Source organism: Nannobrachium achirus (assembly GCF_963921795.1).
Source record: "Nannobrachium achirus genome assembly, chromosome: 18".
Classification (NCBI taxonomy): Eukaryota; Metazoa; Chordata; class Actinopteri; order Myctophiformes; family Myctophidae; genus Nannobrachium; species Nannobrachium achirus.
Window position 1 is genome coordinate 7748167 of NC_137825.1, and position 14994 is coordinate 7763160.

At 42.0% G+C, this 14994-nt stretch overlaps 1 protein-coding gene across 1 annotated transcript; it reads left to right on the forward strand.

Annotated features, from left to right (window-relative positions):
• Positions 1–1289: 1289 nt before the first annotated feature.
• Positions 1290–14043, forward strand: LOC308302842 (kelch-like protein 23; the record flags this gene model as incomplete). The annotated part of the gene is made up of 12 exons (XM_080747160.1): positions 1290–1358; positions 2256–2414; positions 3264–3398; positions 3924–4115; positions 4627–4770; positions 5442–5604; positions 5993–6157; positions 7078–7212; positions 8945–9091; positions 10540–10677; positions 12741–12936; positions 13836–14043. 12 exons carry the CDS (start codon positions 1290–1292, stop codon positions 14041–14043), a joined length of 1851 nt encoding a protein of 616 aa, XP_080603286.1.
• Between the last annotated feature and the right edge of the window lie 951 nt (positions 14044–14994).

A 14994-nucleotide genomic window follows, 5' to 3' on the forward strand; every position in this document is an offset into this window, starting at 1 on the left:
AAAATGACCCTAACCCTGTATCAAGCCACAAGATGTAATGCTAAAGTTCTTTGGTTTCATTTTGATTTTATTTTGACTAAGTCTAGAAATTTGCTATACAAATAAATTCATTATATCATTCATTATCATCATTATTTTGGCAGTTAGGCATCTCTACAATTATCCCCAATTTCATCCTCTCTATTATGTAGGACACTGGGATGTGTTTGTTGCAGTGAAGTTGTACAGGTATATGCGCCCAGTGCACTTGTCGCAGATCTGGCTTAGGTGCCCTATGCACATGCAGGCAACCAAATACACAGGCCCTTCTCCAATAATAACAATAATTCACGTCTTTCATTATGAGTGTTCTCCAGTACTGTAGTACCACCTGGTATGGATGCTTGTCTGCAGCCCTTAAGTCACAACTGCTGCAACAGCTGAACATTTGTTCAAAGATAGTTGGACAACCACTTCAGAGGCTATATACGACTACGTATGATAACAGCATTCTAAGGTTGGCAAGAAATATTACCTCTAATAGTAGCCATGTGTTGCATAGAGAATATAGGTTGCTGCCTTCAGGAAGGAGATAGGTGTTCCAGAATACAATAAAGTCAGACTAAAAAGGTCCTTTGTCCATCAGTCGACATTAAGGCTTAATCAGGAGTTTGGCCATAGGTAGGCTTAGCGGTGGACACTGCTCTTGTCTATATCATCCTTATGTATGTAAACCTGTCTTGTTTTTGTTCCCTGTGTCAAAATGTTTGTATATATGTTATGTGTCGCATACATGGCTGCTGTGTCGCAAGACAAATTTCAGTGTGAACTGACAATAAAGTACTATATCATATCATATATCATATCAATAGAAATTTCTGATTTTCTTGGTCCCCTTTTCCCCCAGTTATGGACATCACTCCAATGCATACCCGCCCCGATGTACAATACAAACAGGAGGCGGTAGAGATTGTCGTTGTGTAGAAGATAACTTTGTTCTGTAAACTTATTGTGGTGTGGATGGAGCATTTGAGCCACGGACCACCATTTGACGAGATTTAGACCCAAAACGTAGAATATTTTGTTATAGTTCAAGGTTCCATTTGTACCCTCTAGTAGTCTAGGATTTCACTGTGTGACCACATGTTAGAGTAATGATGTTGTGTTTTCTCTGCAGACCAGACCAGACTCCAGCACACATCACCTCACCTCACTCAGACCCACTCCTCTCCACCTCACCTCACCTCTCAGACCCACTCCTCTCCACCTCACCTCACCTCAGACCCACTCCTCTCCACCTCACCTCAGCCATGGATGACAACATGGATGCTGACGGCCAGAGAGAATCACCACAGGCTGCCGAGAGGATGAGACGGGATGTGAGTGTGTGTGAGCTGAGTGTGTGTGTGTGTGTGTGTGTGTGTGTGTGTGTGTGTGTGTGTGTGTGTGTGTGTGTGTGTGTGTGTGTGTGTGCGTGTCGTGATGCCATCTCTCACAGGTTTGGGTAAAACGTTGATGCCCCCCGTTACTGCAGAAACACTTCTTTGAGAAATAATAACTCTATAACTCTGTGTGATTGTATCATTTGTATTCCGTAAATAATTACGTTATTCTGCCAAAGTAATTGTTGTGTATTGTACATCACAGGCTGATTGTGTGTATATTTCGTACTGTAGGTGTGTGTTAACAGTATCATTATTTGCACAATTACATTAGATAAGGGCTGCTAGGTGTAGTTCATAATAATGTGGAGGCTACTTTAGTTCAGTGTTGTTTAAGTGTGTCTGCATCGTGAGCCTGGGGGGCGTGAACGATTTACCCAAACCTGTGATAGATTCCTTCTCACATGCGTGCACCGTGCGTGTGTGTGCAGTGCACGCGTTCAAACAGTTGTTGGTGAACTGCATTGTTGTGCACAAGCTATTGCGAGTAGCTGAGACATGAAGCACAGCAACATTTGATCGTTCACGGACGAATAGTTGTTGTTTTATTTGTCTGATCATAAATCTCACTCTGAATGTGGTTGCACTTTCAGGAGGACAGCAGCAGTGCACCTCTATCCTTGTTTATTTGTCTGTTTTCACTTACAAGACATTTTTAAATTGGTTACAAAGATTCAAAAAACGTGAAGGAGAATGCCTAAAACCCCCCCAGTGACTTGAGAAGTGGCATTCTCCGGGAATATTTGTACATACAAAATGACATCAGAGTAGAAGGTATCTATCCTTTACTAATAATATAATGACATTAATATACATGTCATATCCTCCCTGCAGACTGAGGTGTTTGTGGAGGCCAACCATCCCAGCCAGGTGTTGGAGGGTCTCAACAGACAGCGTCTCAACAACACCCTGTGTGATGTGACTCTGTGCTGTGAGGGACAGCAGTTCCCCTGCCATCGTTCTGTTCTGGCCTCCTTCAGCTCCTACTTTGAGGTAAACACATGAATTGCATTGTTATGGCGCTAATCCAAGAGCTCAAAGCGCTTTACAGTGTTTCATTCATTCATTCATTCATTGAGAGGTGAGGCGGCCAATGACCTCAATTCCCACATTCACACACCAATGGTGGCAACTGGCAGGCTAACACCACTGGAGGCAATGTGAGGTTCAGTGTCTTGCCCAAGGACACTTCGATGTGTGGACAGTAGGAAGAGCCGGGATTCGAACCTCCGACCCATGTATCATTACTCTACCTCCACCTCCTGAGCCACAGCCGGCCCAAACATACACACATTTATTGATCTGCTGTTTTTACGATACCAATATCTTCTTATAAAGCGAATTACATTATCAATTCTGCCCCTTGGCTTTCACCGCAACCTAATATCCTAAACCATGAACACCCCAAGCCAGGGATGGGACGATATGAACATTTCATGTCATAATTATTGTGACCCAAGAAGTTTCGCGATAATAGAATTATCCCCAACTTCCCTTATCCTGGGGTGGAACATTTGCCAAAAAAATAGCAGATAACGCGACCCGTTGTGAGCTTGTAGTTCGGCTATTTTTTTGACAAATAGATTTGGTAGAGAGTGAAAAAAATACAGTATCAAGTACATTATTTCCAGATCCCTTTTATCAATTAAAGAGGGTTTAACTGGTAGTTCTGCAAATAAAAGGTGAATTGATCCCAGTGCATGACTGAGGATAATTCCACGATAAATTTTAAATAGTACAATACGATTATTGTGAGTGTTTTTTATCACGATAAATGATAATGGTGATTATCATCCCAACCCTGCTCCGAGCCCCAACCATTCACCTTTCCAACCTCCACAGGCCATGTTTACATCTGGCATGAAGGAGTCTACAGATGACAGGGTGACCATGAGTGGAGTGGAAGCTCAGATGTTGGGACTGCTGGTGGACTTTGCCTACACTTACAGGGTGTCCATCTCCCCGGATAATGTGCAGGTAATGTAGTATCATCAGGCATTGACAATAAGGCTTGCCCACCTGCCCCCGGCAGGTAAATAAAACTAACGGGCAGGTGGAGTTTGCTTGGCAAGTGACTATGAGACCTTAGTGTCAACCCCTGATCATCATCAAACATTATTCATTGTCTCCATGTTTGTCCTACAAAAAATTGCAGATCTACAAGCTCACAGCTCGGCTGCGAGCTTGTAGATCTCCTATTTTTGAAAGATATTTGCAAGTCTTTGAATTTATCTTTCAAATCTCTGCGTCTGGGGGTCCCTGGAACAACATATTTTTTGATGGGGCCAAAGGCCAAATACATTTTGGGGTCATTTTGGGGGTCCTTGACTTGAAAAAGTTTGAGAACCACTAATTTAGAAAAAGGATTTAGAAGATAGCATATCTACAAGCTGTGAGCTTATCTGCACATTTCTTTAAATAGTTAAAGCATAAAATAATGATTAAAATAATAATGCGTTGCGGCTCTAAATGAACACATGTTGTTCATGTGCTTCTGCTCAGCCCCTGCTAGCAGCCTCAGACCTGTTTGATGTCAGCGCTGTGAGAGAGGCCTGCTCTGACTACATGGAGCGTCACATGGACGTCAACAACTGTGTGGAGATGTTCTGCTGTGCAGACGACCACTCCTGTGAAATGCTGGAGGAACAGAGCATGGAGTACATTCTGGAGCACTTCACTGAGGTCTACCAACAGGTTAGTGACTGAGGGATCGTACACTAACCATGTTTGTTGTTGTTGTTGTTTGTCTTACTTTACAGTTGAACTTTTAGGCATTTAGCAGATGTTTTTAATCCAAAGCGACTTACAATAAGCAGGTAATACATCAATATAATAAGCAAGATAATATGTCAACAACATAATAATAATAACATAGGTAGACCACGCACCTAATCAGTATAAACTTCTAAAACCTAAAAATGCTATCTATCTTCATGTGTGGTCATCGAGGGAAGGGGAAGTGTTACAGTAGTGCTATGGGTTTAGGTGGAGTCTGAAGAGGTGAGTCTTCAGGCCACGGCGGAAGCTAGGGAGTGAGTGCTTTAGTTCTAAGTGCGACAGGGAGTTTATTCCACAGTTTGGGGGCCAGGAGGGCAAATTGTCTAGGACGAGTGGGTTTTTGTTTACGTAGTCGGTTTTTTAGCAAGGGTCTCAACAAAATACATTACTAAAATCTACTCTAATCTACTTTTTCCCCTATCAATAGGAAGAGTTCCTCTCTCTCTCTGTGGAAAGAGTGACACAGATTCTTGCCAGCGACCATCTCAACGTGCCCAAGGAGGACACGGTGTTTAAGGCAGCCATGTTGTGGTTGGAGAAGTGTCCTTCCCACAGGCAGAACTTTGAAAAGGTCAGTGCTTTCTTTCTTTCTTTCCTTCCTATCGATCAGGGCTTTTCAAAGTGGGTGACGGGGCACCCTGGGGTGCCGCGACGGCTGTCCAGGGCTGCCGCGAGATCATTTGATAATATTTGGAATTTATTTGGACACTTGAAGAAATATTTAGTATCACAAAGTTATTTTCAGTCAGTTCTAACCAAAATGGCTATTATCTCAACGTTTTCCTCGCAATATAACCACTAAAATATCGTCACTGTCAGGCAGAAACCTCTGTCACACAAAACTAGTGAAAAAAACAGCCAATCTACAAGCACACAACGCCTCGCATCGCGAGGCGTTGTGTGCTTGTAGATCTGCTGTTTTCACTAGTTTAGTACATTTTATAGATGATAAATACAAAACGAACGGTTTTGGACATACAAGGTTTCCACCCGACAAAGACAATAATGCTATAAAGGTGCTGGGAGTGAACATTATAATGTAAGGGTGCCTCGGATTAAAAAAATATTCATGGGGTGCCCTGAGACAAAAAAAAAGGTTTGGGAACCCCTGCTATAGATACAGTATGTCTCCTACCAGGTATGTATGCTTGGCATCTAAACACAGTGCTTGCTGGTGATATATGATGTTTTCCCCTCCAAGATCCAGTTGGACTAGTAAATAACTTGTTTGTGTTCTTTAAGGTTCTGGAGCAGATCCGTCTGCCTCTCATCAGTCCCTCCTACCTCCACACTGTGGTCGAGCGTCTGGATGTGGTGAAAGATCACCAGGGCTGCCAGAGGTTCATTTCTGAGGCCAAGGGGGAGCAGCCTTACAGCAACACAACAGGCCCACGCAGGACCACAGGTACCCTGCTGAACACTTGCGTGCTTGTTTAAACTGATATACAACTGTGTTTTTAATGCTAATTGCGTCATCATGATTTAATTATCTACATTTTACAATTCACCCTTAACACAGTGGTTGCCAGGTATATCACTAATTAATTCGGTAGCTTCTGCCAGCGTTTTTCAGTGTTTTTACGTGATTTTCGAGCCTCCATGAACACAGCGATTCGTCTTTTCTCTCATCCGGTAAAGAAAAAATCATACTGCCATCCCTGCCATTCCATTTTCTCCCAATGGATTATGGGGATTTGAGTTTTAGTGTCAGTGCCGGGTGCTATGGAGCCACGGCTACGGTTTACAATCTACTATCTGACTGACTACTGCTCCTTCTCTCCTGCTTGTTGAAGTGTTCGTGACGGTAGGAAGAGGGGCAGAGAAGGCGGCAGCGGGGAGATCGACCAATAAGAAGAAGAAGTTTCACAAAGTGGAGAGCTTCGATCCTCTCACCAGTCAGTGGACCACTCTGGGACGGCTGCCCCAGAAGGTAGAGGCGTACGCTGTGCTCATGACAGGTGAGGATCAACTTGTAGTGGTGGGTCCTACTCTGTTTGGACAATTTAAAGGACGACTTCACCACTTTTCAACTTGTCTTCATATTGGTCCTCACTAATGTTCATGATAAAATAGCAAAAATATGTCCTACTCGGTCTGTGTCTCATAGGAGTCCAAGAATCCAAGCTAATAGAAACGGCAGGCTTTCTATTCCTGAAAAGTTGCAATGTTATAATGGAAGGAATTGTTTTCATTATAATAATCTTATAAATAATATCTTATCTTATAAAAACAAATCTGCTTAACGATGATGTCACTGGTAGATGGGTTTCTGAACTGCCCAGTTGATGTGTTATCGAGTCAAAGCGCTGAAAGTCCAAGCACTGAAAATCAATTGACTTGTGGAACAAAGCTTTGAATATTCTAACTATTTGGGTCAGCCCTACTATTGGTGAATTTCCTGGCTTGATAAGTGAACTTGAAGAAAGAGGAGCACTCATCAACGTGGGATTCAAGAATACTGTATCTCGGGTGCACGGTTCAAGCAACAACAAACCTTTATGAAACCAGCTCTCACTTTGAAGATTATTCTTATTAACACTAACCCAAGAAAGAATAATCTTTTAAGTGAGTGCTGATTTCCTCCTTCAAAAAAAGTGTGTTGATAAGTGAACAACCACAATAAAATGGAGATGAATAAGATGGAAAATATATGATGTAATTTCAAGCTGCGCATGCATATTAACCCATTCAGGCCGGGAACATATTTTAGAATAGTACAGTACATGTACAGTATGTAGCAATATATTTGTTTTTGTAATTTTTGAATAATATTTGACTTTTTTCAGAAAAACCTCAGGTCAGGCCTAAATAGCTTAAAATCTTTATTAATGTAGGCCTAACGATCAAGGCATAACTCTTTGTTTTAATTCCACCACAGGCTCCGTTCTGTATTTGGCCGGAGGATATGGTGATGGTTCAGTCCATAACAACAGTAAAGAGATGTGGCGTTACGATGTTCACCGTAACTCCTGGTCGGAGATGGCTCCCATGAACGTGGCACGACATAACTTCAGTAAGACTGTCAAAATGTGACCTTCAATTTAACCACATTAAAGGAGTAATACAGACCAAAATAGGACCCCCCCCTGAATGAGAATGTTTCCACTGACAACCTTACCTGGTTAGGTTGATATCAGGGGCATAGTTCTGCCGAATTAAAATGACTCCAATACGGAAGTAAAACTTCCTATGATTGGCCGCTAGTTGCGCTGTTCCCCCCCCCCCCCCCCCCCCCCCCCCCCCGGCCGATCGCAAAAAGAATTGCTCTCCATTGGATCCCATTCATTTTCCCCTTTCGTTTTCTAACCTTAATTAACATTTTCATGAATACTGTAGTGTATGGTTCCTATCGCTAGTTAAAAATTGCCTTTCAATCACCATCATATTCGTTTTGTTGAAATGTGGTCCAATTTATTTTAAAATAAATGATAAAGTTGCGGGGGGGCGTGGCCAACTAAACTGATACCAGCCGGCTGTGTTCTTCTTGGTGTGCTGTATTTCGGGAGGCTCCGACCACATTCTCCCATGTATCCCTGCGGTGCACGTGACCGTTGGCAGCCAATAGCATCTCTGATGCCTTTACAATTCTATGATGGTGACACCCATATACCAAGGGATAGAAAGGGCCATTTGCGCTGCATAGAAACCAATGGCTTCACTTCGTCCATATTTTTCTACAGTCTATGGTTGATATGCCTCATTTCTGCCCCTGTTCTGAGATTTGTAGATTAGTCCCCACAGCTAAAACAGGCTTATCGTCACTATACAAAAGCGCCCGTTTCGGCCACTTCAAAAAATAAATATATTTTTTATGAATCGTCCAGACAGGCTTCCTAGACATACCAGACACACTGTTGTAGCCTGTGAAGGGTTAAAAGCATGTTTACTAGGATGCGGAAACTTCCTGCCTCAGCTCCGAGGCTACAGGGGAAGTCTCGCGAGAGCTCAGGCCAGCCCTGTACTCCGGTTTCCGCATCCTAGTAAACATGCTTTTAACCCTTCACAGGCTACAACAGCGTGTCTGGTATGTCTAGGAAGTTGGATGAGAGGCTGCATAGTGCATATGGCCAAGGTAATCACTTTTAACATCGTTTTAACGTTGTTTAATGCAATCAGATAGGATTTGTCTGTTTGGATGTATGGGCTGTCGAGGCCAGAAAGTAGTTTTTTGCCACTCAGTAGGCCTTCCCGCATAACTTCTGGGACCGGAACGTCCGGGACCCCTAGGGGGTCCTCAGAGTTACTACAGGGGGTCCTCCAAATCTTCCAATCCTTTTTATATTAACCACTTGAACCCTAGTGTCCATATTCCGAGAACTGTAGCCAAAAATAGCAGATCTACAAGCTCTCAACTTGTAGATCGGCTATTTTCGGGGGTTTGGTTTAGAGGGGAAAAAGAGCAGACCTCTGACCAAGTACAGAGTGAAATGGCAAGTTTATTACTCATTAGCCTCGGAAACCCAGGCTTTTAATTACTTATTGACGGTTCAAGTGGTTAAATATCTGAACACACAAATTTACATAAATCCAACATACACTGATGATTGTGCTGTCAAACAATGAAACTATATGGAATCTATGAAAAGGTTGTGGGGGTCCCTGCTTCATCTCTCTCTCAACTAAGGGGTCCTTGGCCTGAAAACGTTGAAGACCCCTGCTTTATTCATAATGAATGAGAGGCTGCATAGGGCATATGGCCAAGGTAATCACTTCTAAAGCTTAGGTTTATTCATATTCTTTTCTAGGCCTGGTGCTGCTGGATGGATGTGTGTTTGCAGTGAGCGGCTCTGGGAGTGAGAGTCAGGACTCCATGGAGCGCTACCAGCCCGTCACCAACACCTGGCAGCTCATGGAGGGTGTGGGTGTGGCGGCCTACTATGATTCTGGTCACCGTAATGCAGTGGCACTGGATGGACACCTCTATTTTATTGGTATGGAACGGGTTTATTCACCTGCACGTTCAAACTGCTGGGTGTTTTATGTAATCAGGGTTCCCACGGTCATGAAATTCCTGGAAATATTTTGAAATTAGAATTATTTTATTTTTCTAGTACTGGAAAAGTTTTGGAATTGATCAAGGGTCCTGGAAGGTCCTGGAAAAAATAGCTGTGCATTGTCTTTTTGTTATTGATTTTGTTAATACCGCTGAAATGACAAATTAAACATTGGCCAAATTGTCAAATATTAGAGGCAGAAATTGTGAAAATAGCAGATCTACATGCTCACAACGCCTCGCAACGCGAGGCGTTGTGAGCATGTAGATCTGCTATTTTCACAATAAAACCATGTTATAAAAATGTCTCTACTCTTAGTAATCGTCCGGGCTCCCCAGTTCAAATATGATTATTTCGGGGGTCACGGCCTGAAAAGGTTGAAAACCACTGGCATACACTACCTGTCTTTGGGCGTTGCGCATAGGAGTAAAGCTGGTTGCACACTGCTGCGTTTTTCGGGCCGAATATCGGAGTGAATTTCGGAGCACGCAAATAAAAAAATCAACCTCACGTTATGTCAGTCACGTTTGCACACTGCCGCCCGTTTCGCGCACCACTTGGTCCCTTGCTCTCTCTATCTTTCTCTCTCTCCTTGCCCTGAAAAACGCATTTCGCAACGAAAAACGCAGCAGTGTGCAACCACCTTAAGCGACTCGTTATTGAGCTGAATTATTGTTATATAGTCCTGGAAATCGGCGGTTAAATATTCTGGAAAGGTTTTGGAAAAGTTTTGGAAATGAATTGGTAAAGATGTGTGGGAACCCTGTGTAATGTATGTCAAGCATAATGAATAAAGGTCTTTGCACACTGCTGCGTTTTTCGGGACGAACATCGCAGTGAATTTCGGAGCGCAGGAAGAAAAAAAAAACAACCTCATGTTATGTCAATCACGTTTTCACACTGCCGCCCGTTTCGTATTTATTTTCGGACCAGGGTTGATTTTTTTCGATTTTCGCAAACTTTCACCACTGGGTCCTTTGCTCTCTCTCTCCCTTTCTCTCTCTCTCCTTGGCCTGAAAAATGCTTTTGAGGATTTCGGATTTCCAAAACGCAACGAAAACATGCAGTGCAGTGTGCAACCAGCTTAACCCATTAAGACCTTGAATGCGCTATTACACATTATTACTTAAACCATTTTTGTATGTTTTAACTATTAAAAATAGCAGATATACAAGCTCACAGCGCACAATTCTGGTTACAAATGTTCGCTTTAAAAATACATCGATTCTAAGATTTGCAAGAATTTTCATGACTTTTCAAAAATCTACAAGCTTGTGAACTTGTATATCTGCTATTTTTTTCAATTTGTGTGTGTGTGTCCGTGCGTCTGTCCTTTTTATCCCTAGGAACTCCTAGAAAGCCAGCCTTACCCCAGGTGTCTAAGTTCAACCCTGAAACATCCGTGTGGACAGAAGTCCCTCCCATGCAGATTCTACGTGATCTCCCTGCTGTCTGCGCTCTGAACGGAAAGCTCTACGCTATAGGTATCATATAGAGATGCTCCGATACCGTTCACCGATCAACTGGAATCAGTATCTGCAGATACCGATATTCCCGTTCGATCGTCAAATCTATAAATTCTTCTATTTATTGTGTTACTGTAGCAGCCTTTATATTTAATGATTCTTCTTACAAAACATTGACATTGTATGTATACATTGTATAAACATTAGGAGATTGCCGTCTTAGTATCCAATTCAACTTGTAGGATTTGAAGCTGAGGTTACATTCAGTCCCACAGATAAATATTGTGAAAATAGCTGATCTAGCTTGTAGATCGGCAAAGCCGATCGAGGCAAAGCCAATACCAATCAAAGCCGATAGAGGCATTATCGGCCGATCGCGATCACTCCAGGGGCGTCAATTGGGTATGGCAGGGGTATGCAGCTGCCATACCCTGGGTCCAGGGAGGAAAAGGTTACTTTTAAATATAACTCCATGAATGTCTCTTTGTCTATCTGTGCTGGTTATTATGTTGTTAAATTACAGTAAAATAACTACAAATGCAAAATGTAACAAAATGGTTACTTTAACAAGGTATTATAATTATATTCTCCCCATCTTGACAGAATGGTATATTTCCAGGTTCCGCAGGTCAGCTGCATAGGTGCAATGCATTATCGTCAATTGTGGCACGTTTACTAACATGCCAAGTTTAGCTGCACTTGAACAACCGTTCCAGGCTGCCATATCCAGCCCAAGAAACTGTAGAAACCCGGGTAAAAAAAACGGACAAAACCATTTTTTTTCGCGAGGACTCCCATCTTTGCCATACCCTAGCTTTTGCTGAACTGACGCCATTGGATCACTCATCGATCAATCGGCACATCTCAAGTATCATACCTGTCTGCACTCTGAATGAAAGCTCTACGCTATCGGGATTGTAATTGTGATTAGTAAGTAATTAGTAATGTGTTGTCCAAACCTTTTTCAAAGGGGGCCACATTAGAACACATTAAAACACCCAAAGGGCCGACTATATCTCCTGACAAAATGTAGATTCGGTAGGACCATAACAATCTCACATATGCATATGCATCACAACTACAATATTTTATTGAACTATCATCGATATTTAATATCAGTGGTCTTTTGTCAGGTGTGTGCTCTGAACAAAACACAAATAACTCATATTACCAAATGTAATCAAACATGCAAGGTAAAAAAGACAACAAAATAGCCTTTCTTTGACCCCTTCAGAATGAGACAGTAGTAAAACCACTGAATATTTTTAGATGGGGATCCGTGGCCAAATACATATCGTTTTGGGGGTCCTTGATATGAAAAAGTTTGAGCACCACTCAAATAGAAACATAGTATTTTTCAGAAACCTGTTAGTATTTAGAATCCTTATCCAACACTTATAGAATTGGGTCAAAAATATTCAAATGTTCAAGGTTTTAAAAAAAATAGCAGATGTACGAGCTCGCAGCTCGCGCTGTGATCTTGTATATCCACGGTCATGAAATTCCTGGAAATATTTTGAAATTAGAAAAATATTTTTCCAGTACTGGAAAAGTTTTGGAATTGATCAAGGGTCCTGGAAGGTCCTGGAAAAAAATAGCTATGCATTGTCTTTGGTTATGGATTTTGTTAATACCTTTGAAATGATAAATTAAACATTGGCCAAATTGTCAAATATTAGAGGCAGAAATTGTGAAAATAGCCGATCTACATGCTCACAATAGAAACGTGTTATACAAAATTCCTCAACTCTTAGTGCTCGTCAGGGTGCCGGGGTCCCCAGTTAAAATATGATTATTTTGGGGGTCACAGCCTGAAAAGGTTGAGAACCACTGGCATACACTACCTGTCTTTGGGCATTTCACATAGGAGTAAGCGACTTGTTATTGAGCTGAATTATTGTTATATAGTCCTGGAAAATTGGGTTAAATATTCTAGAAAAGTTTTGGAAAAGTTTTGGAAATGAATTGGTAATAAATGTGTTGGAACCCTGTATATCTGCTATTTTTCAACAGCTAAAGCATACAATAATGGTTCAAGTAATAACACGCAATAACGCGTCCTAAATTCTTTGTCTTTACAGGTGGTCGTAATTATACCAATATGAAGTCCAAGAGCGCCGGGCCCCATTATGTGTTTGAGAACACGGTGGAGTGCTTGGACCCCAGGGCCGACCGGTGGACCATGTGCTCCCCCATGCTGGAGCCTCGCTTCCAGCCCCGCGTGACCCTGTTGCACGGAGACATCTACGTCCTGGGAGGGATAGACGTCAGCTTCAGGTAAGACATAGCCTCGCGTACAGTGTTGTTTTTGACAGCAAATTTAGATTTTTTTTGATTGATTGAAGACTTTATTAGAAGAAGTTTGCATAGGAAAATTACAGTTTCATGACGGTACAGTTCACTGGTACAAGGTCTACTAAAAGGAGATCCTAGAAAAGACTAAGCTTATTTCCATAGGAAACCATTGAAGTATCTCATATAACATTGAATGACAGACGGATAGAACACAGTACTATGCAGTAGATATAGTCAGGAAAAAAAGAGGGAAACAATTTAAAAATAAAAAAATAAAAAACATCATACAGTAGGTAAATACAAAGAGGGGGGAGGGGAGGGATTTTGTTTTAGTCATAGTCTTTTGAATAAAATGTCATTTAGTTTTAGTCATGATTTAGTCACCTGAAAAGTGTTAGTTTTAGTCGACTAAATATCAAAAGATTTTTTGGCGACTAAATCTACAGTTTATTTAGTCAACTGAAATGTATTTTGGCAGGCCTTGATGGCATTGTAATGGCTGATTTTACACTTAGTTGTGTGCTGAAAATAGCCGATCTACAAGCTCACAACGCTTGTAGATCTTCTATTTTCAGCACGCAACACCTGAGACCAACTAAACATAAAATGACTCTCTTCTCCACTAGTCCCTCCCTAACGTTTTAGTCAAGTTTTTATTTTGTTGACGAAATTCACAATATATTTAGTCTTAGTTTCCAGTCATCACAGCTTAGTTTTTATTTCGTTTTTATTTAGTTTTCGTCAGTGAAAAAAACCCAGTCGACAAACATTTTTCGTCATAGTTTTAGTCGACGAAATCAACACTGCTCTCGTAGCCAGACAACCACAATCTCAGCCCCTGCCTCTCTAACATTCTTTGCACGTCCCTGGTCCTCGTGTAGCCGACTCCCGAACATCGAGCGCTACTGTGACGAGACGGACTCCTGGGAAACCGTTGGACAGATGCCTGGTGATTTCCCCGATGCTGCCCTTAAGTCTCCCATGGCTCTCAAGCTGAGGAGCGATCGCTCTGATGATGAATATGACGACGACGATGACGATGATGAAGAAGAACACGGATCCGATGATTCTTTTGAAAACAGTGATTAGCATGGTGATGGTGAAGTAGTTTGGTAAGAGGCGGTGATGTGTTTTGAAGTTAACGCACTATATTCTGCTTGTAACCACTGCTACAGCGTTTGTCCCCTGTCTCGCCAGCTTTTTTAATAAACAGACAATACAGTACATGTTCCAGGTGGGTTGCCGATCCCGTGTGAGTTCTCGCTCCCCATTGGATAACATGGGTATCCCGACCTGGAAATGCATTTTCTGCTTACCAAAGAGCTGGAGAGACAGGGGAGACTCATGTTACTGAACAAACACTATAGCAATGAATGTGATTACTATCAGAATATAGAGCTGTTTAACAAACACGGAAACATCACTTGCCCAACCTATTTTAATATCATTATCTACTGGCTCTACTGCGGGCCATAACTTCTACTAGATTCTAGAACGTGGTCTGTTAAACCCTCCTGTACAATCATCCTCTTCAATGGCTATTGGTTTCCTCAATAGAGGAATTCATATTTTTGCACACAAGTACTGCCCCAAAATCTTTGTTCTTGCCTTAACTCTTGAAAGGTTTTAGAAGCTGTGTCCTGAAAAGACAAAAGAAATGTTTACTTCCGGTTGCGTCATGACGTCATCGGACGACGTCCCCTTGAGTAAAAATACCTTTGAGTAATAGAGTATGTCCAAGAATGGGCTAGATTAGCTGAGAACGCCCCATGCGTCTTGGACACAGAAAGTGTTTAATGAGCCCTTGTCTTCCCTGGCACCACTGTATGTGCAGCATAGAGTAGATATTAACATGTGCTCATGGACCACTGTATGTGCAGCATAGAGTAGATATTAACATGTGCTCATAGACCACTGTATGTGCAGCATAGAGTAGATATTAACATGTGCTCCTAGACCACTGTATGTGCAGCATAGAGTAGATATTAACATGTGCTCATAGACCACTGTATGTGCAGCATAGAGTAGATATTAACATGT